General features: G+C 35.9%; 1 protein-coding gene across 3 annotated transcripts in view; it reads right to left on the bottom strand.

Annotated features, from left to right (window-relative positions):
* STXBP5L (syntaxin binding protein 5 like) overlaps window positions 1-21437 on the bottom strand; it is a 184841-nt gene that overhangs the window by 116012 nt on the left and 47392 nt on the right. For all 3 annotated transcript variants that reach the window (XM_030943420.1, XM_030943412.1, XM_030943403.1), the window contains exon 3: window positions 756-837. In XM_030943420.1, the coding sequence (XP_030799280.1) occupies window positions 756-837 (82 nt within the window). The remainder of the gene's footprint in view (window positions 1-755; window positions 838-21437) is intronic.

Consider the following 21437-nt stretch of genomic DNA (forward strand, 5'->3'; position numbering starts at 1 on the left):
AAATATTTTTCAGGTTTAAAAAACCCATAAAACTAAAACTCTTCCCCTGAGAAGTTCTAAGATCTCCCAATTTACAAAGAGGACTTGCAAGTGTCAAAGTGTTTCCTTATGTCATGGGAGAAAATTAATCAAAACTGAACTAAGATTTGGCCAACTTCTAAGGTCCTCAAAAAAAACCCCTCTGATTTGTATTCACTAGAAAGTCTTCTTGCCTATTTCCATCTTCAGAACCTTCGGCAAAGAGCAAGCTATAATGTGGCACCGTTTCTTCATGTTGTCTAAATTTGATTTTGACAAACCATTTACAAAGACTAAGCATGATGGTTTAATTGATGATCCCTGCAATTGCTTTTCATTGCTTCACGTAATAGCATATGCCCAACTATTGAGTTTTCAGCCAATAACCATCAATATATTTTGATAGAAAGATTTACCTCATTTATTAATTTCTATTTGAACCAGAACTGTGCAGCAAATTTAGTAACTTAATGGATTTTACATCATTTTACACACATTCACATATTGACTGCCTTTTGTTCAGTACTTTAAACTGATGTGTAGGAAGGCAATACTTTTCCCTGAGTGCAGTCCCATAAATATTCTTCTAAAAGGCTGTATGTTGAATGTTCCCTGGATGTACACCACTTATTTGTTGGCACAATTTGTCAATGGAAGAAGTTATATCAGTCAATTACAATAACATTAATTTATTCAACTAAATTTATACAGAAGAATCTGAGTAAATATGTCCTTACCTCATTGATTAGGAACTGGAGCTGCAGAACTGCAGCACCACTTTCATGTTGGCAGTAGCAATCAACACCAGGCCTGCCCAATCTGTTGTCATCAAAGTCAAGGATTCTAACATTCCTGTTATCACCAGAAGTAAAGAGGGAAAGAAAGAAAGAACTACCAATCAAACTCTAATTAACCTTTAATTAACCTCAATTCTTCTTGTTTTCTGTAAAACAAAAGAATTCATGATGACATTCCACTATTCTAATTAAAGTACCAACATCAGCAGCCTGAAACATGTGCAATTGTGAGTGATCTGTTCTAGCTTATTTTTTTTCCTGTGAGACAAAGTACATGAATTAACAGATAAATTCAGCAGGATGCATCTTAAATTTATTTTTATACATTATTGGTCTATATAGCACATGAATGTACCAGATTTTTGTACTTATCAAGACTAGAATTATAATGAATGTAGGTTTTTATCTGTTCTCTTCAGGTTTTTTTCTGCGCATGCTAAATTGTCATCTCCCTAACTTAGAGGATGATGGTCTTTCTCATCTGAGTCAGAGACTTCAGCAAGAAACTGTTGCTCCTGAAAATTACTGAAGATCAAAAGTAAGGCAAAAGGAGAAATATGAAACATTATTAGCAACCATATTGTGCGAAACATATGAAATACCACATTTTAAAAATATCAGGATTATGATTAGAAACAATATTTTACAACACAGAGCTTGATCCACTTGTAATATACAATCATATTAGCATATTGTAAAACCCTGACCAAAAAAAGCCAACTGTCCACTTATTTTAGCTGCAGGTAAATGTCAGAATCTTTACTTCCCTTTTCATAGGAGAAAGATGTACAGTAAACCATTCTAATACTGGCCTCCAGAAAGTACAATCCATTAATTAGCAAATTTGAGGTTTAGATGCTCCAAGTATGAAGTAATTGCTCTTCCAGCTGTTAAACAAGCAGCTTAATGGATATCGCTTACCTTGTGACCTGAAATCTACTCTTGATTTTGTCACCTGGTCTAGTGGATAACCTTTGGGGGAAAGAAGGATTTTTTCTTACCTGAGCCTTCATTTCTCTTTTTGTAAGATGGAGATAGAGTTTTACAAAACTGGTGTTTATAGATGAAAAGCTGTGTATAAAACACCATAACTACATTACAGAACACCAAGGCAGAGAAAAAGAAGTAACTCTGTTTGCTGCTTGCTCCCAAGCTGTAGTCATGGATACAATCATAACTGATAAAATAATAAAAACCTGCATCTTTTAAACAACCTATTCAAAACGGACAACAAAGATGTAATGTAGTCTAAGGCACTTTCTAAGTCTTGATGGGAATCTTCTGGTCCATTCTGAATGACTCTTCTGTGGCACACTTTTTTAACATTTAAAAACCACTTCTTGTAACATGAGAGAAAGCACCAAAACCAACCAAACAAGTCACCAACCCACCTGGGATTTCAAGCTAACTGGAACTTTTAAGAGATAAGTGGTTTACTTTTAACCTGAGTTTAATACTCAGTACAAATACATGGCACTACTTAATGATTGTCCTTAATGAAAATTACAGCTTGCATTGCCCTGATTAAGCATCTGTCACCCTTCAGCATCAGTTCAGTATCATGCTAGGTCAGTTTTCTAGGAAACATCCTAACAAAGTAGATGATTTCACTCAGCATATCCCAAACAAACAAAGCACTCTCCAAAAATTCACATTTATATGCATCAGTGTTCACCCTGAAAAACAAATTACTAAAGTACTCACAAATTACTAAAATAAGAGAGAAATTGTGCTGTCTGCTTCATTTTGGCCAGTTGCCCTGAAGTGAGAACTGATGCTTAAATAGCAGCATTAGCACTGACTGCTGGTGGTTTTCAAACATTCTGGGAGCTGCAGTGAGGTCCTTCCAGCAGAAGGAGCTGAAGAGATATGATGACTTGGCACATGTTCTTGGCACTTGAGGCCATCTTCTGCAAATTGTGAGTTTTGCTGCCAAGCATGGACAAGTACAACCTTACCTCATCAAATCTTTTCATAGCAGCGTATTACAACAGGACATACAGCAGAAGTACCTATAGTTCAGGCTTTGGACTGACTTTATTCTTTTTACTTTTGCCTTTTCATTAAATGATGACTCTGCTATCAGGGAGAATGGAGTATCTCTGAGGATATTAAAAGGGGGGACCAATACATCTAAATACTGCAAAGTAGACACCATGGGTTTCAAGAAAAAAAGCTAGTCACTATCTTCTCTCTTATCAGTATGTTGGATCTCCCAGGGGCTTTCAAAGCCATGCCAGATTATCCTAATTTATACATAAAACGGAAAAAGATGAAAACTAAGTCTGGATGTCTTCTGGGATCTAGAGCGAAACAAGTAGAATTAGAATTATGTGCATCAAGCAGTGAAAGTGTGACAGCAATAACATTCTAAAAGAAAAGTGTTCTTTCTGAAAACTACACTTAATCCTGGCTTTAATATCTGTGAGAGTGAAACAGGATTTTTTGCTCTTCATTCACTTGTATGCAACACTTTTTCACTGAGTATTTCAACATCCCGATATTCCAAAACTTATAATTACTTGGGAAAAAAATCAGTTGCTAAGATGACTAATTTTAAATACTTGGATTCATCTTCCAATATGCAGACTTCCATGACAGCATAATGCATTAGTAACCAAGAATTTACACTCTCACATCCTGGAAATTAAAGTTGTCAGTGAATGATTACATTCATGATGAGAGGTAACAATGACCAAATCTTTTCATAGCATGATCTATGACCACTTTCCACAGTACCCCACAGCTTTTTTATTCCATGACTCATTTTTACTATGTGATACACACAGATCTGATGTGTCTCATTCTTCTCAGAGGTTAGTACTAATGGAATCCAAGGACTTGCAAGTCCTTGGTGTTCACTGAGAACCAAAAGTGCAGATACCTCAGAACTGACTCATGAAGTTGAGGCCAGTGTTACTTGTAGCAGGTATTTAACTTAGGATCAGAAGGGGATGAGGTAGGACGTGTTTTCCTTCATTAAGACAGTGACTCTTCAGTAGTATGAGATTAAATCTTTTAGCAATAACAAGGCCTGCAGTATGATTCATTCCTCTTTGCAGGGGCAAGGAAGTGAAAATACGGTGTCATAAAGAACCTCCTTCCAAGGCAGATAGCGGATATCTCAAGTAAAAACTCCTAAATCACATACGGCACCTTTTTCAAAACCAAAAGTCTTTCACAGAAGAAAATGACACCAAGCTATGTAAATAAGCAGCTCTAACTTTTTTTTTGGGTACTTAACCAACTTTTTCCATGACTAAGAACAATCTATGTACAGAAATGAACATTAGAGCAGAAACCATGATCCCACATCCACTATTTTATTTAAATGATGCATACAGAAATGGGAAATCTCCATTTAAAGCTTCTCCTTAAAACATTTGGGAATTGTGGGGTGCTGCAAAAGTAGTGTTGCTGCTCTGAGTCCTCAGTCATCTGATCTGCACTGACTGGTACATGTTTGAGTAGGACTATGCAGCACCCTAAGAGCAGATGCTTGTGGGCTGGTGTTACTCCATTACATAAACCAACTGCAGAACTGACTTGGGGTGTAACTTGAATATAGGACATCTTTTTCTTGCAGAAGACTTATCCCACTGAATTGAGTGATTTATCAGTTTAAAAAGCACCAATGGATTTATCTAAATAGTCAAGTACAAGAATGATCAAAGAATTCAACCACATCTCTGACCACCGAAACCAACCAGAAGGTTTCTCAGTTGTATTTGTGTCGTGGGGCAGATCTTGTAAAAAGATAATTATGGAAACAGCACCTTTAGCACCTAGATTTGCAGTTCTGAACATAGCTACTTGCAGTTCTTGGAATACATATTTTTACAGTTCCCTCATGAAGTTTCTCCATGTCTCATACACATTAATTTTCTACTAAGGACAGTGTATATTCTGGTACAAATAAATGCCACATTCCTAAGTCCTAAATAAATGCCTAAGTCCTGAGTAAAAAACTGCGGTTCAAACTGATTTTTTCTCTTTACATGAAACATTCTATATTTTGATTTCTGAAGTGTATTGCCCCAGTGTTTTGTCATCCTCACTATTAAGAATGCCACGCTATATGTGGAATCAATACATTTAGCTTTAGTTTCAAGCTTTTGCATATCATTACATCTTTTTATGCTAAATTAAATACCTTCATATTAGCAGGAATTTCCTGCTTTGAAAGCTTTATCTTATCTATCTTCTTCATAAAGAAAAGAAAAAACTCTGAGCTCCTTTACTTTCATGTCACCAGCAATTTTCTTAGCTTTGAATAGTTCCTGTCTGTTTTCATACATAGTCTAGAATGTGCACTCAACCTCTTCCAAGTCTCAAAACCAAAGCCACACACATCATCTTGGTAATGGTTTCTTTAATATAATGTAAAAACATAGACTGCATTTTGTAATTTCTTATATTCAATATAATTTTTAATGCATGTGTGTACCACCTATTTATTACAATAACAAATTGAGAAATCATATTGGTTTTGGTTTTTGAGACTTCTCCATTGCTCTTCAAAAAATAAGCACTCCCTATGAAGTTCCATTCTGTCAACTGCTTGTAGCTGAGCTCACTGAATTCCTTACAAAGGACACACAACCCCTTCCTACCTTCACGGCCTTCTATTTGCTGTAGATTCACTGGGCACTGCTTCATTAAACAATATCTTTCTGGGTTTTGTTTTGAACACAGAAGGATTCAGTTTTACAATGAGCTTCATTATGTCTGGAGTTCATTCAGCTGGTTAAATAAATAGCTCTTTTTTTTTCTTCTCCACTATGAAAAAGTGAAATTCTGCTGCACTTGGCTGCTATCTTAGGATGCTACATGTGCAATCTTTCATAAATGCCAACGTTTTTGGCACCAATATACATGAGATTTTGGTCTACAATGACCTTTACCTTGTTTATTTTTCTTGACATAGATTTCTCTGTTCATGCATACAAATTATGTAAGAGTTAATCTAAGGAACAGTTAAATATTCATTATTATCTTTACTGGCTGAAAATTTTGCTTTTGGCAAATCTTTGATTTCTTCCATGTTAAAGCTTATAGATAGTTTGTATTTAATGGCAACTCTATAGACTAGAAGCCATTTTATTTCCCAAAGTATATGCAGACACCATGAGAATAAGCAAAACTCATAAGGTTACATATTTTGATCTCTACTGGATAAGACTGCCTTTCAAGGTCTTTGTCATTTTGAGAATTATCTGTTCCAGAAACAGAATACAAATACAGTCAACATGTGACTGAACTCAACTAACCCTAAACCTGAAGCAGTACCTTGTGAAAAGCAGTTACTCAGAAGCACTGACTCTAGCAGCGTTTCACAAATAACACAAAATCATAGAATGGCTTGGGTTGGATGGGACCTTCAAGATTATCTAGTTCACATGTAGGGGAAGAATTTTATATTTAATTTGTGAAATATGAATAATTTTAAATGTTCTTTTGCCTATGCATACACACACACACACACACACACACGAGTGATTAACAGAAACTACCTAGCATTAAATTCACCTCCAAAAAGAAGCAATTTAGTTATTAATCTGTAAAAGCTCCACATTGCCAGACATCTACACTGAAGGATCTGTATTTGGGGCTGTAATTCATGCAGTAGTAAAAAAAAATAAATTAAAAGGTTGCATTCACAGTGGGCTTCCTCTTTTTTCCCAGGTAGTCATAAACCCCAGCAAGTTAACTGACACATACAGATAACACCAATAAAGGCAAAAATGAATGAAAACTGGAATCCATGGAAGTAACTGAAGAGTATAATTAATTATATTCACAGGTGCCAGTGTTTCAGAGCCAGTGCAGAGACCAGTTCAGTCAAAAGCATGACAAATATGGGGATAGCAGGAATGTATCTGTTTACAAACCCATCTGGTAAAAAGCTGCAGAGAGAATAAGCTGGGACAGAATAACACTCTTGCCCTAATGCACGCTGGAGGTTATGGAAAACTAAACAGACATAAATGAGAGGGCTGTGTGTTCCAAAGCCAGAAAGTTACTTGAACATAACCAAGATCCTGAGCAACAACCTGCAGAGATATAGACAAAAAAAAAATTGATAAGATCACAGCATTTGATTCAATTTACTGCCTTTTAAGAGGACTATGCAAATCATACCATTTGCTGCCCATCTGTTTGCAGTGGGCACAGATGGTAGTCTAACACACTCTGTCTTACCAAAGACACCAAGCAGGTAGCCTTAACTCAGCCATTTTGATTTGCTTTCCTTCTCAGCCTTCAGGCATTAATATTTAACACAGTATTTGCTCCGTGTGGGTCTCACACCCAGAACACACATTACAGATGCAGGTTATCACATGTGCAGTCACTGATGACAAATGCATCCATCTACAATGGTTTCATACTAAACCCAGCTGCTTTTAAAACTTAAGCACCAATGCCGTGTATTTGTTTTCTCTGGTTTTGTACACTCTGACACTGGATTTGCTGATAACAGATTTAGAGAAAGTTTAAGGATTTTTTTTATGTGCTCTTCAAGCAGAAATGAAAGACTATATAAACTCTACATAAGGTCAAAACTTAGTATTTTTCATATTGTTCTTCAACACAGATTTTTTCCTAATGTTTGTTGAACTTTCAGTGATTAGTAACAGTGATTACAAGGCACAGATTTTCTTCATAGCTGCCAGTTATGAAGAACAACTTGTGACAACAGAGGATAGAATGAAAAGTGATCTCAAACCAGTCTTTGGTAAAAAGGTCAAAAGATCCGTTGAAGTAAATGTAACTGAAAATAAAAATACATTTTCCCAAATATTAATTCCTCTCAGAGTTGCTATGGAAAAGTTAGACAAGTAAAAGAATACATTCAGCCTTCATCCATATAATGACAGAGTTTGAGATACACATTATACTTTCTCTGTTAAACAGAGACAGCACTTAGCCATTACTGGAAACCTTAAAAGCAAGACTGCTTGTTTTCCCAAATGCTACTTCCAGCCCCAACAACCAGACTAGGAACAAGGTGATGAAGGTCCTATGGCAAATTATGTAGTCTACAGGAGATGGGAGCAAATGATGAGATAATGTTCCCTCTTACATGAAATTGTTCCACTGTTTTGGCTGGTACACACAGAGGAAAGAAGAACTTCATTGTTCAAAGGTGATGGAATAATTAACAGTTGTTGCAATTACTTCTGGCTAATTCTCCGTGCCAGGTACATCACAGCAATGAGTCCCACACAACTCTAGTTCTGTGCTTCATGAGCAATTAAGGAATTTTAAGACTCACACTGCCTTGCACCCTGTTGTGTTGCTGCAAAGGCAAAGCAGAAGCAATCAGGAGCACATGTATGACTGGTTTTCATGGGAAATTTTGTACTCTGTCTTGCAATAAGAATGTCCGACAGTTTACTCTTATCAGGTGCTAAGACCCTGCCAAAACTGCTTTTATCAACCAATCAACACTGAACTGAAATAGTGAAAAGTTTCTACTGAAAAGGTGAGAGAATTCCATACTTCGCTGAAAAATTACTTTAAAGCATCTTTAAAAGGTATTAAAAAAAGTCAAAACAAAATAAATGCTTTCTATAGGCAACTTACTTTCTTCAAAGTTAAATTTACAATTATCTGCTAAAATAACAACAAAATAATCCCAGAATTACTTTTAAGAAATTTATTCCCTGAAAATCTCCAGACTACTAGCTATCAAGACAGTAAATGGGTTATGAAAGTGACCTGATTGTCCAATAATAGATGATGAGCAGAGCTTGTATACTGATTGACATATTTCTTGTCTGAACTCAACTTTTCAAATAAAATTAAATAACCATTCTGTTAAATTTTCTGATTATACTGGAATATGCAGTAAGGAATACTGTGCAAATATAAATCTGAGGCTCTAAAGTAAAAGTGCATGGTTTGAGGATACATTTTTTTGTCTTATTCAGTAATATGTCAGAAAATTTCCATGCATAACATCACAGATCACTTTTGTAAACTGAGAGATCTAAGTATACTTAGAGAGATATATTATGCAAGGGAATTTCGGTCAAAAAAAAAGTGCACCAACACACATGTACTAATTGGGAAAGACATTGGGAAAGACAGCACCTGATCGTGACTCAGGCTTTGGAAGTGGTAAGTGGTAGAGAGATTTGTTTGAGTGTTTGAACATTTCCACTCTTCCAAGGAATGTGCCCTTTAACATCAATATGCCTATAGAAATAATTTAATTTCAGTGTTTATCCAACCACAAGATAATACAGATGCTGAGGTCATACACCATGTTCTTTTTAGGCAGAGCAGTGCTGCCTAAAATATTAAATAATTCCATTACTCCACAGGAAACTGCTCACAGCTTGTTAGTCAGCTGATGAGCAATTCCTTAAATTCATCCACTGCTTCAGCTCTATTATCATCTGTTTAGTATTGGATGATTCCAGGAGGTCTCTGGTACAACACAGATAAGTACTTCAGATTCAAAAACTTATTAAAAGGAAGTTCAATATGTTACTAGGCAATAATTTCATTCCTGTCCCAGAAAAACAGACAAATGATATTGCTATAAATTTCATTTAGGCTATATTAACATTCAGCTCTTTTGACACTCAATATATTTATTTTGGCTCTTAATAAAGGAAGATGTTAATCTAGAACTTCATTTGTTAAGCAAGAATGGTCATGTAAAGCACACAGGAACACGTGCTATCAATAAAAGCCAAAACTGACAATGAAGCTATTCAAATTTGAATTACTAAAATTAGAAAAATGTAAGAATTTAATTGAAGTAAATTTAGCATTTGACAAAATTTCAATGAATCATCTGGCAAGTTTTATTCTTAGGTTTAGCTCCATATAATTGACACTATAAATATGCCTATGTTGAAAGGCATTTCAAGTATCAGTCAACCTTAAATAGTTTTATTTTCTACTATCATAAAACTCATGTAATTTTAAAGAAAATATTTCAGCAATGAGCTACATGGAAGAGGTGCTCTTTTTTCTAGTCCAAGATACAGGTTAAATGATATCTACATTCAATCACTTTTATAACCCTCCTGAGCCACATAATGATTCCATCTGATTTTGAAATAAAGTACAATATAGACCATAGTTAATCAGCCTTTCCATTCAATAGACATGAAACAAGTAACCAGCAGCTGGCTAAAATGTATTTCAGGAAGTCTTTTTGGTGTAAATGAGTATGAACGACCATTTTTCCACTTTAAACAGACACTTGCAGATTGTGTTATACAAACTATGTTCATGTTTGATGAACATAGCTGTACAAAGCATTTATGTTTTATTTGAATTAAAATTTATAATCACATTAGTTGATATGGGTTAACACATGAGTAAAGGCTTAAAAACATAGTGAATACTGAATAAGTTCCAAAGAGCATTTGCATTTTAAGAATAGACTGACTAGTTCTGGGAATAAAAAAGGACATACCACAAATCTCCCAGGATCCCAGTTTTTTCATGCCAATTACGGAAAATCTGCATGTTTCAGTGAAGCAGGACACTGTTTCAGAACTTACCATACTAATACGGCATTATTTCAGAATAACCCAATTCTTGTTGGACAAGAATCAAGAAGGATCAAAACTACTTCCACATTTCATTGGCAATTCTAATTAAAAAGACTGAAAGCTCTGCCTCCCTTGGAGGGATTATTCTTTGCAGATTTGGAGAGAACTGAAGCACTGCTGCAGCTGAAGCAGATCTGGCTCCCCCAGGTAACTGACAGCATGATGGTGCTGCTGGGGATGCTGGCTCCCAAAAAACCCAAATCCCTCTCTACAGAATAAGGAGATCTGGCAGAGACTGTAGAGGCTGGATGGTTCTCAGCTCAGTTTTCCCACTGCCATGATCTTTGGCAAGATCCTCTGGGTTTGTTATCTCCCGTCAGGAAGCAAGCCTGCAGTAACAGCTGCAGATCCAGCCCAGCACGACAGGACACACCACCAGGGCCCTGCTCTCTGCTCAAGACAATGAGAAAAATGCCTTAAGCTCCATCTAATTTGTGTTTCTGCAGTGTGATGTGAGGCAGGAAGCCTGCAGGGAAACAAACTGGGCAGAGGAAGCAAGATACAGCATAGGCAATCCATTCTGCCTCCTGGAGAAGTCCCCATTATAATTTTAATTATTAAGATAGGCTTCATCTAGGGACAGACAGCTCTTGCAGAGCAACCTATCATACATGTAGGATGAGCAAAAGAGAGGAGAAACCTGCAGCAAAACAGAGAGAAATCCAGCTTCACAGTATACACACACATCAATTGCATGAGCTTCTCCCCACATTGATTTCCAGCAGTTGGAGATATTACTCATATGGCCATATTGAAGTTTAAGTATTTAAACTGTAGGTGGGATAAGAAAGGGAGACCACCAATAAGTTAAAGCCTTTGACTCTCGCTAATGTGAAGGTAAAACCAGAAATATTTGGGAAGCTAAACATGGAGATGTAGTTAGCTTTGATTTTGTGAAACTCTAACAAACATTACTGACTATTCTGTAACATAAAAGCTTTATCTACTATTTTCATTCCACAAACAATAATGACAAAAGTCACATTTCAGTTATCTTATGTTGTCTGCAAGACTTGATATATAAAGATCGCCTTTGCATGGTCACTGTTCCTGCACTTCTATATTCCTGATTTGCCTTTTTACTGAAGAAAATTTACTAATCTAAATGGAGGGGAAAAAAGTTTTCTTTTTCCAAGCACTGTTCTTCCAAGTTCAGCATAGAAACTATCACCCAGAATTATTTTAAGATAGTAAAAGAATATAAACACAAAAGTTTGATATGGAGCAACTGGAGAAGAGTGTAATTTATCTCCATTTGACTTCAGTGCACATAAACATCACATTTCTTGGGATGTCTGTCTAGGAAAAAAGTAGAGTCATTCTGAATTTGGAAACTGGACTGCCTATTTTCTGTTGTTGCAGATTTCCTTTTGACTTAATTTACCAGAACGAGTGGGAGTTTTCCAAGCTTGAAGGGTCAAGAGTCTATCAACTTTCCAAAAGAATATATATTTATTAAGGGATGCTTTGTGCTACCACAATCTATTTGCTAAATAAGCCCAAAAAAATCAGAGTGGAAAAGACAAGTGCATGCACACACACAAAAACACTGGGATGGAGAGATATGTCTAAAAGAAGGGGGAAATGTGAAGATAAAAAGGCAAGAAGGATGTAATTGATTAGTGCTTGCAAAAAGCAGAAAAATGAGATCATTCCTATCAGAAAGTCATAAGGAATGGCAGAGAAACAGAAAGTTTACTTTCTGACATTCTCCAGACAAAGTGAGGGGGAGGGGGGACACCAAAAAACCTTAAACAACCTCCCAGTTTTCCTCAACAGAGACTTCTGATGTTGTAATTTTAATACTTTGGAAGGATTCAGAATTTTCAAAGAGTAGGTAAACAGATTTAGAATTTAGGTTTGCCCAAGGAAATGCCAGTATCTATACAGATAAAGCAGGAGCTGTACAAGGTCTTTTGAGAATACTGATTTATTAGAACAAGCATTGACAAGATATACTCACAGCTACTCACAATGCTTAGAGGCTTTCTTGTCCAAATTTGCTGATGGATTTCTCTTAAATATGAGATATACTTGCATCCTAATATGTGATAAAAATGTAAGGCCATAGCTTGGGTAAAGTTACACAGTTTACATGTTTTACATCTTAGCACTCATTTGTAACTTGAAAACTGAACTGATTAGTAAGTAAATTGAAAGAGAAGAAATGCCTGTGAAAGGGATGATGTCAAATTAATCATGTTTAGAGGCAAATATTTATTCTTGCTGAGTGTCCAGCTCCTCTCTGCCAAAGACAGACATCAGAACTTGAAACTGATAGGTACCTACAACAGCTGCTTGTGTGCAACCTAAGCTAACATTATGTAGAACATGATATTGAATATCTATACATATTTTTCCACAAGAACATGAAAATCTCACTAGAAGTCCTCTGCTGTTGCAGCCCACAGCGAAGCTTTCTTGCCAGGTTTGGCTTTGCCAAGAAGTTCAGCTCTATATAATCAAGAGGTTAATTCCTAAACTGACTTTTGCTACCCAATTTGGTGTCCCCTTTTTCTTGTGGCTTACTTTCAGTTTTGTCTGGTTTCAAGCATTCACTTTTGAGAGGGAGCTCTAGCTCTACCTTATCAACAAACATTTCCCATACTGATCTTGCCACAAATAAGAGAACTGCAAATTCAACACACCTAAGCTTTTTCAGGAACTAAGACCTCTATTTTCCTGACTACTAAGATGGCATTGGTTGCTCAGTATGATTTCTATGATCCCATAACAAATTTTTTTGTTGGCTTTTTTTAAATTAAGCAATTTTAAATCCAAATCACCCAGGCATTTATATTTCCCACAGCCTAGTCGAATATTTAGCATTCATATTCATTGCACACTAATCATTGGTCAGATTTATTATTAATGGTACTATAAAATGATAGTGATAGTGTCAAATTTAAGTGGTCCCCCTGACATTAAAAAAAGAATAGATTCAATCATATTTATCAAAAAGCAATTAAAGTATCTGAATTTTTTATCTACCTAATAACTCAAGGATATACTTTAGATTTCATACATTTTTGCTTTAAAAATCAGTAACACATCTAAGTCAATACATTAAAAACAATAAAAAAAGGTTGAGTCCCAGTATAAGGAAGATTAACTTTTGCACTGATGATCCCACACCGTATTAAAATCAAGGGTTACAAGGGAAAATATTCTTTTCCTTTACTACCTCATGACAGTAAATTCTTGTTATTTTCCATCATTTCTTCTGAATTACATCTCTGCAACGAGGGTACAGACTATCTATCTGTTGCTCCAGCTACTGCACTGATTTTATTTCATCTGGAAAGTACAAGATCTTCTTTTGTTCACTGAATATACACATTACACAACATTTCCCTGCTGTATTTGTTAATCCAGAAATAAAATGTGATAAGAAATTAATTTAAAATTCTAAATTTCATATTTCCTCTGTTCTGGCTACTCTGCCCCAATATTACCATAGTCTCTGGCTGAAAGAGCAAAATAGCTTTTTTGATACATAGAGATTCAGGGGAAAGCGGGTTTTTTTGTTGTTGGTATGTTTTGTGGGTTTGGGACGAGATTGTTTTTAAGTAATACAAGTAATACCCTAAATTTCTTTGAACTTCAAGCCATTCATACTTGTGGATCACCATAGCATTATGCATCCTGCTTTACCTAACAGAATTCAGACCAATGACAACAGCTTTAATGCACTCTATTCCAATGTTTTTAAAACCCTCATTCCTGTGACAAACACAATCTTTTGATACAGAATACTCAGATTCTGGCCATATTACTTTTCCAGTGATATCCCCAGGAATACTGTTCCTTGAGAACAATGCCAATGCCACAGCTGAATCCTGGTTTTAATGTTCTGCTGAAGAGTGGAAATTCTTCAAATGAAGGAAATAGTGAAGAGCAAAGTGACTGCAATTGTTTACTTAGCAAAGGCCTGGTAGAAAAGCAAGAGGAAAAGCATAAATTAGGGCAGCTCCTTCTTTGTTTTAAGCCTTATTTGAGTCAAATACCACAAATTCCAAGCTCTGCACTAAGGCACTTTGCATATCAAAGTGTCCTGCATTAATTTAAGTATGTTTTGACATCTTTGCATGACAGATTATGAAACCTGAACCAGATTCATTCTTAATTTTCCAAGACTCTCTCATTTTTTCTGATGCTGAATCTATTTCAGATCACTGTGTAGCATATCATGGTATCCTCAATGTACAAGAAGTCAATTATTGATGGTCTAACCAAAACTCTTACTAGAACATCCTTTCAGAATTAGTCCTCTTCTATTACCAGCTCCAATTTTACAAATATGCCAGAATTGCTGGATTAGCATTAAAACAAATAATAAGAATAAAAATCCTATAAAAGAAGATTCCTCTGTCTGACATTAAATTTTTAGAATTACAATTCTATGATAGTTAATGGAAAAAAGCAAATTTTCTTGGTTGTTGAGCATGAAAATGTCTACCCCAACCTCTTGTATTACCTCAATGAACACAATACTCTTTAATAAAAGCCTGTCTTCCAGAAAGACAATAAAGTTTAAAATGTCAAGAAATGAAGACCCTATGACTTTCCTTGGTAATTAATTTCAAAGACTAAAACATATATTGCTAAAAATATTAAGGCAATTTGTCAGACTTTAATTTCAAGCCACTAATGTATTTCTCTGTTACCTTAGAAAATCTTTTCAATAGGCATTTTATTCCTGTGGAAGGGCACGTAGAAAGCAGCTAAATCATCATTCCCTCTCCTTTTTCATAAACTAAGTCAGACTGAGATCCTCAAGTCTCTCACTATAACACACTTCTTCCAGCCAAGTAATTTTTGTTTTTCTCCTGTAAATCTATCAAGATTTCTACAGTTGTCTTTTACATTCACAAAAACAAAAAGACAAGGCAAGCAAAAAAGAGAGAAAAAAGTGAAAGCTTCCCTAAAAAGCACTGCATTCTGGTTATTCAGCCCTTATCTAAATTTCACACACTGGTAATTTATATCTCTGCTATAAAATAACTCAACCACCAGTGCAGAATTAAACTAGTAATGTAGCAGTCAACTGTTAAACTTCAGTACCATTAACACACACTCCCGTTTGTAAGGCAATTAACCAATTCTCTTAACAATCCTCACATTAAGGTACAGAATCATAAATAGAGAAGCATAACATGTAATCACCCCTCCAGAAAATGAGACTGTAAAATGCATTCTGATTCTTCATTGGAGATAATTTCATTAATTTTCTCTTTATCTAAACTGCTACCTGCTTCATGAGAAGATACTTTGTCTCTGAAGACAAAGCAGTTTCCCTGTCTCCCAAATATTAACACCATTAAGTCCTGGGGCAGGGAATGTGCCTCACATAGGAAAAAGTAAACACAAAAGTAAATATTCTTTGCACCTTCTTTCCTGGTAAAGATTAGTCTGAGCCATGGAGCTGTATGGCAGCAATGAAGTCTAGCTGATGCTACTCACAGAAATAATGGAGCTTCTGGGATGATTTGGGCTGCCACCTACCTCCACACTTGCGCACTTCCTAACTAGGAAGGCTGCCAGAACAACAGGGATCTGTAGCCAGTTGGTATGGTCAAAGTCTTTGTTATTGTGCAGCAGGGAGAGAGAGACTGACAGATAATATTTTAGGAGATTTTGGGGACAAAAATCTGTCCAAGCAATGGATTTTTCAATGTTAATTATTTTGCAGTCTCCTCCACCTCTCCCCAGCCCTGGTTTCTAAAACAACATGTTTAACATTGATATAAGGTCAAGCATTAAGAAGTTGAGGAATGTTTTTCTCAACTCTAATAGAACTTCTTATTTGGAGGATTTAACTGAATGGAAATAAGAATGTGATTGTAGTTTAGTAATTCCTTTATTTTTCCTGATTACTGAGAAATAAATCGATGAAACACACAACTATTATTTTATCATTACAAAATTGTCTAATTTTTTTTTTTCAAATAAAGCAGCTAAAAATTTTAAAAATAAACATTTTGACTATACACTAAAAAAAAAAAATCACCCAAGCACAACAGTGTAATTTTTCAAGAAGTGAAGCATTAGTTACCAGTAACAACTGTAATCAATTTTTCATTCAATATGGAGTTTTCACATAGTGCTGCTAATTCCCTGGCTTTCACTAACAATTTAAGATAACTTATAAAATAATAGAGAAATAATTTCTTGTGCTTTAGACAAAATGCTTTTGATTCTCTAACTACATAAAAATCTAACTATACAAACTATATCTAAACTAGAACTCTAACTACATAAACTGCACTAAAAAAAAAAAAAGGAGGAAGATTTCAGGTGGACAAAAGGACAAAACCCCACACAGACCATGTCAGGTAGGCAACAGCATGCAAGATTTCCTGGTATTTTTTTAAATCTGAATTATCATCACCTCTCATACAGCATGAAAGGATACTAGTATTCTGCAGGTTAATGTCATTTGGTTGCTGACCAACACAAATACAGAAGTCAGAAGAGACTGAATAACATTTTTCAGAGCATACATTCCACAACATTGGCTGTTGTGTTTGTTTTTTTAAGCAGAAAAGACTGTGTAATGAGGAAAAATCACCTTTTCAGACTAAAACACTCTTAACCCAATAACTAGCCTTTTAAATAACTTATGAAAAAGTACATCTGAAATGACACAGATAGGAAAGCTTGTCATCTCATACTTAAATTAGTCTCCCAAGTTCTGATGTCTGATACAGAGTCTGATCCAGAATCTGTTCCACAAGAGCATAATAAAAAGGTCACTGAAGCAAAAATTGACACAATCTGTGAAGACTCTGCTTGGTGACAAAGACTGTGAGACTAAGACTAATTTGTTTAAAAGCCTGAAACTGTAGGCAACTCAGGCCAAGCCTGCAGAGAACTCTGTAATCATAAAAGATAAGGAAGAGCAGGAGTTCTTCCAACCCTTTGGGCCACATTTGCCTAAAGCAAAAAGATAAGGGAGCAAAAGGAGGTGGCCACTGAGTGGGAAGAGAAGATCTATTGAATTATGCAAAGCTACCCTAAGACAGCAGTAAAGAGAGGCTCACATTTGTGGAAAGCACAAAGCACTGCTTCAGACATTTCCCCAGAGTGGAGGGAGAGAACACAACACAGCCTTGCCCCCGAGCTTCCCGCACATTTCCCATCCTGATCACAGAAGAAACATTGCCCCTTGGCCCCGCCATGATCACACATTTCAGAAGAGCTATCTCCTTCTTTACCCCCAAGTGGGCAACCTCCAGAGTTCCCCGAGGGCTCAGGATCACTGACATGAGCTCTTATCAGGGCATAAAACATGGGGAAGGATAAAAACTCAGGCACGCTGGGAGTGAGGTTGCTCCAAAAACGACTTAACAAGAAGAAACCTCCACACTGCACACCTGCAAAGGGGCACATCACCCCTGGATGGCTCCTCTTGGGCACCTACAAAAGGTCTCAGTTTTGTCTTCCACCAGAGTTGCCTGCACACCAAGCTCCCAGGAATGTTGTTTTCTACTCCTTACTCTTCCCTCCTCCACAAGTGGAAATTTCCCATGGCTGAGAGGATATGACAGCAAACTAGGGACATCAGCTTTGCCCTAGAGATGCAGCCAGCCAGTAAGGAGTGTAGATGGAGCCACCATAAGGCAAATGGAAGACCTCTCTTTCAACTGACCCAGATAATTCATAATTTTGGCATCTGAAAAGAACTTGGGGAAGCATATGGGATATTTTTTATATTTTCACTTATGTCATGCAATAAGTCTTTCCAACAGTTATTTTTGTTGTCACATGATACTTTTATGGCATTATTCCCATGATTAATAAGCTGTTTTTAAAAATGTACTGATATATAGTGATTTATTATTTTCCTTGGCTTTAACAAAAAGTGATGAAGTAAAGCTCTGCAGACAGCTTGATATAATTATAAAACTACCATATCTGGCATGCATAAATATGCTTTAAAGCATGCTACACATAATTACTATACTATTTTGATATCTTTATTTCCTAGACTCAGAAAGACTCAGTTTAACTAAATATACTTATCCTCAAAAAGCACCTTAGATACTTATTTTATATTACTAAAAACTAGGAATTTTCTTCCTGACCTCCATGCTTTAAGGTTTTTTTTCAACTGGCTGATTTTTTTACAGAAAATTATCTTCCATTCTTCACAGATTATTTATCTGGAGGTAAACCAAGAGATTTCATCAGATTCTACAGATAACTAATATTTTGAATTGTCCTTATATACATATAGCTTGCAATCTATCAAGCCATCTGCCTTACTCAATATGCAGAACACTCTTGGTCATTACAGCTTACATACATGTGTGTGTGTGTATATGTATGTATATATATATATATATATCTATATATATATCTACATACACAAATATAAATGCACGCATATAAACAAAATACAATTACACACTTATGTATATGTACCAAATATATATGTTAGAAACTCCAGCTTTCAGGGACAATTGTTTTGTGGCCAGATTCCTATGAAAGGCATATTCTCTTTGAGGTATCTGGGAGGTACCCACACCAGAAGAACAATGTCTGACATATGAAAATCATACACAATATACCTAGCATACACAATATGCTACATAAATAAGGCAGTAAAACCAGCAATATTTTGAAAATTCAAGACCATTTTAATAAAAGATATGTAAATCTGTAAAAGGAAAATACAGTGATTGTTTATTGCTGCATAAGAGCTGTGATCTTTTATAGTTCGGTCTACAGTAATAATTTATTAGTTAATTAGTTGTAAATTTTAAATAGTTGCTACTATTGCTATTTGTACTTTAAAATGTGGAATATGTTGTAATTTATATAATCAGAAAATCTTAATGTGTTCTGTAACTGAATAAATACTTATTAAAATAGCAAAGGGTGCAATTTATCTTTCACTATCAACAGGAAGTTTCTCTTTATTTCAGTTTTGGTAAAACGGCTCACTGTGCTTACTTCTTCAGAATGAAAAAGAGATCATTAAAAAGAAGCTATTCTGACACTATGTGAAAACTTCCATGGATTCCTAAAAGGCAAGTGGGAATAATGGAGGAGAGAGAAGAGGAAAACAAGAATATTCTGACATTTGCGCTCTGTAGGGCAAAGCAAGGTAACATACTGAGAAGCTACAGAAAATAGACTATTTTCACTTTAGGCCTGGCCTCCCTAAAAACATAAGCCTGACTAACTATGCAAATGTCAACCTGTAGCATTTTTCTGCAGCTCTAGTCTGAAGTCTTAGGGAATATTGCTGATCGTGATCCTTACCTAACCCAGATCTAAAAGTCATGTACTAATGTTTGTGAGGGGAGTTATCTTTTCAGTAGTGCTAGAACAGTACTATTTATATAAACATAAACTGATTTTTGAATATATTTAAGTCAACAAACTACACACATCTCTGAGCTGTTAATGAAAAATGTCTTTCACTTTACCATATTTAAGGCCATTCATGTCCATTAGGGTCTGTACACCTGTCTCCAATCTGAAGAATGCTGCATTGATAACATAAATATGCAATTCATCTATTCTTTATGAGGCACATACCAAAATTCTCCATTTAACGGTGAAAGGTATCCCATGCTGACAGGCCTTCCTTTTTCCAAGCCAATTTATGAGCCTCAGCACCTGCATGCTCCATCCTTCAGCCATAAGCTCATGCACTTCTGCCAGAATCAGAGTCCTTCCTGCACACTCCCCGCTTTCTCATCCTCTTTTGTCAGTCATGCACTGTGACTCTCTCTAGGAGTCAAGTGTAAGCAGAGCTGCTGAGATCTCACAGAACTTGCTCCTCCAAAACAGGTAGCGAACCCTAGACCCTCCATCTCCTCATTTCAGTTTCTTATGGATTGCTGTTAGGAAGATGTTTCCTATAAAGTTCTAGAAAATAAAATTAAATGCCACGCAGCTTGGAAAAAAGTCTCCAGGTAAGCAAACTTGTTCACTGTGGCATTTGGCACACAGTCAATGTCTGTTCAGCGAGTGAAGACACAGCCTCAGTCACATTTATTCTTTTACAGAGGACAAATGAAGACCATGGAACACTTAAAGCTTCCAGATAGCTTAAGTGAGGCTGCACAATGCATAATGCTTGTATAGGCAATCTCCAGAGACACGATGCTTACTTCAAAAAATGTCAATGTCACTCTCAATAATTGCAAAACTCTGGAAATTGCTAAAATGTTCTTTCATTGTGTTTCATCTGACTCACCCTGCAGTAAGTTTTCAGTGCTGCTTCTCTGCAGATGCAGCAGTCATTGGATTTTTCAGAGACCACTTTCACAGCTCTGGAGACTCAGCTTTTACCAGAACTGATACTATGAAACCAGCTCTACAGTGCTCGTATGGTCACCTCCCACCCACTACAAAGAAAGATCTCATAAATGTATGGGGAAATCAATAATACAAATTCTGGTAAAAGCTGGACCTCAGAAAATACTGAAAGAATACAAGAAACTTTTTTAAAAAAAAAGGCAAGCCAAAAATCTGAAAGGATGGGGGTAACATGAAAGTAAATAACTATATAGTCAGTGATGTGTGTTCTCCTGAACCAGTTAAAAGCACAGTGACCAGAATGCTGATCAAAAAAAAAAAAAAAAAACAGTAAGGAATAAACAATACCTGGTTATGAAATTCTGTTTCTGAACTACTGACTCTCTATGTCAGACTGATATTTGCATATACGTTGCTAGCATAAAGAAAAATTTTACAGTGAAAACCCTTCCATTTACATGCTTGAGACCTTAGAAACAACATGGAGTTATAAAGACAAGACATCAGAAAATCCTAAAGGATGACAAAGAAAGTTAAAAGACTTCTAAGAAATCCAGGAATGCACAGTAATTTATTTATCAAAAGATAGCAAGAATTGTCCAGTCCTTTTTTTTTCCTCTTGCAACATATGGATGTAGAAAATAATGAAAAACTGAACTGTGTAGATAGCCTCAAGAAAACTGACAAAGTCAGTTCTACTGTCCTTGTTCTGGTTTTCAGATCCCACCCCATAAACTAACAAGGTTTGAATGAAGCTTATCTCACTTTA

Source organism: Camarhynchus parvulus, chromosome 1 (assembly GCF_901933205.1).
Source record: "Camarhynchus parvulus chromosome 1, STF_HiC, whole genome shotgun sequence".
NCBI lineage: Eukaryota > Metazoa > Chordata > Aves > Passeriformes > Thraupidae > Camarhynchus > Camarhynchus parvulus.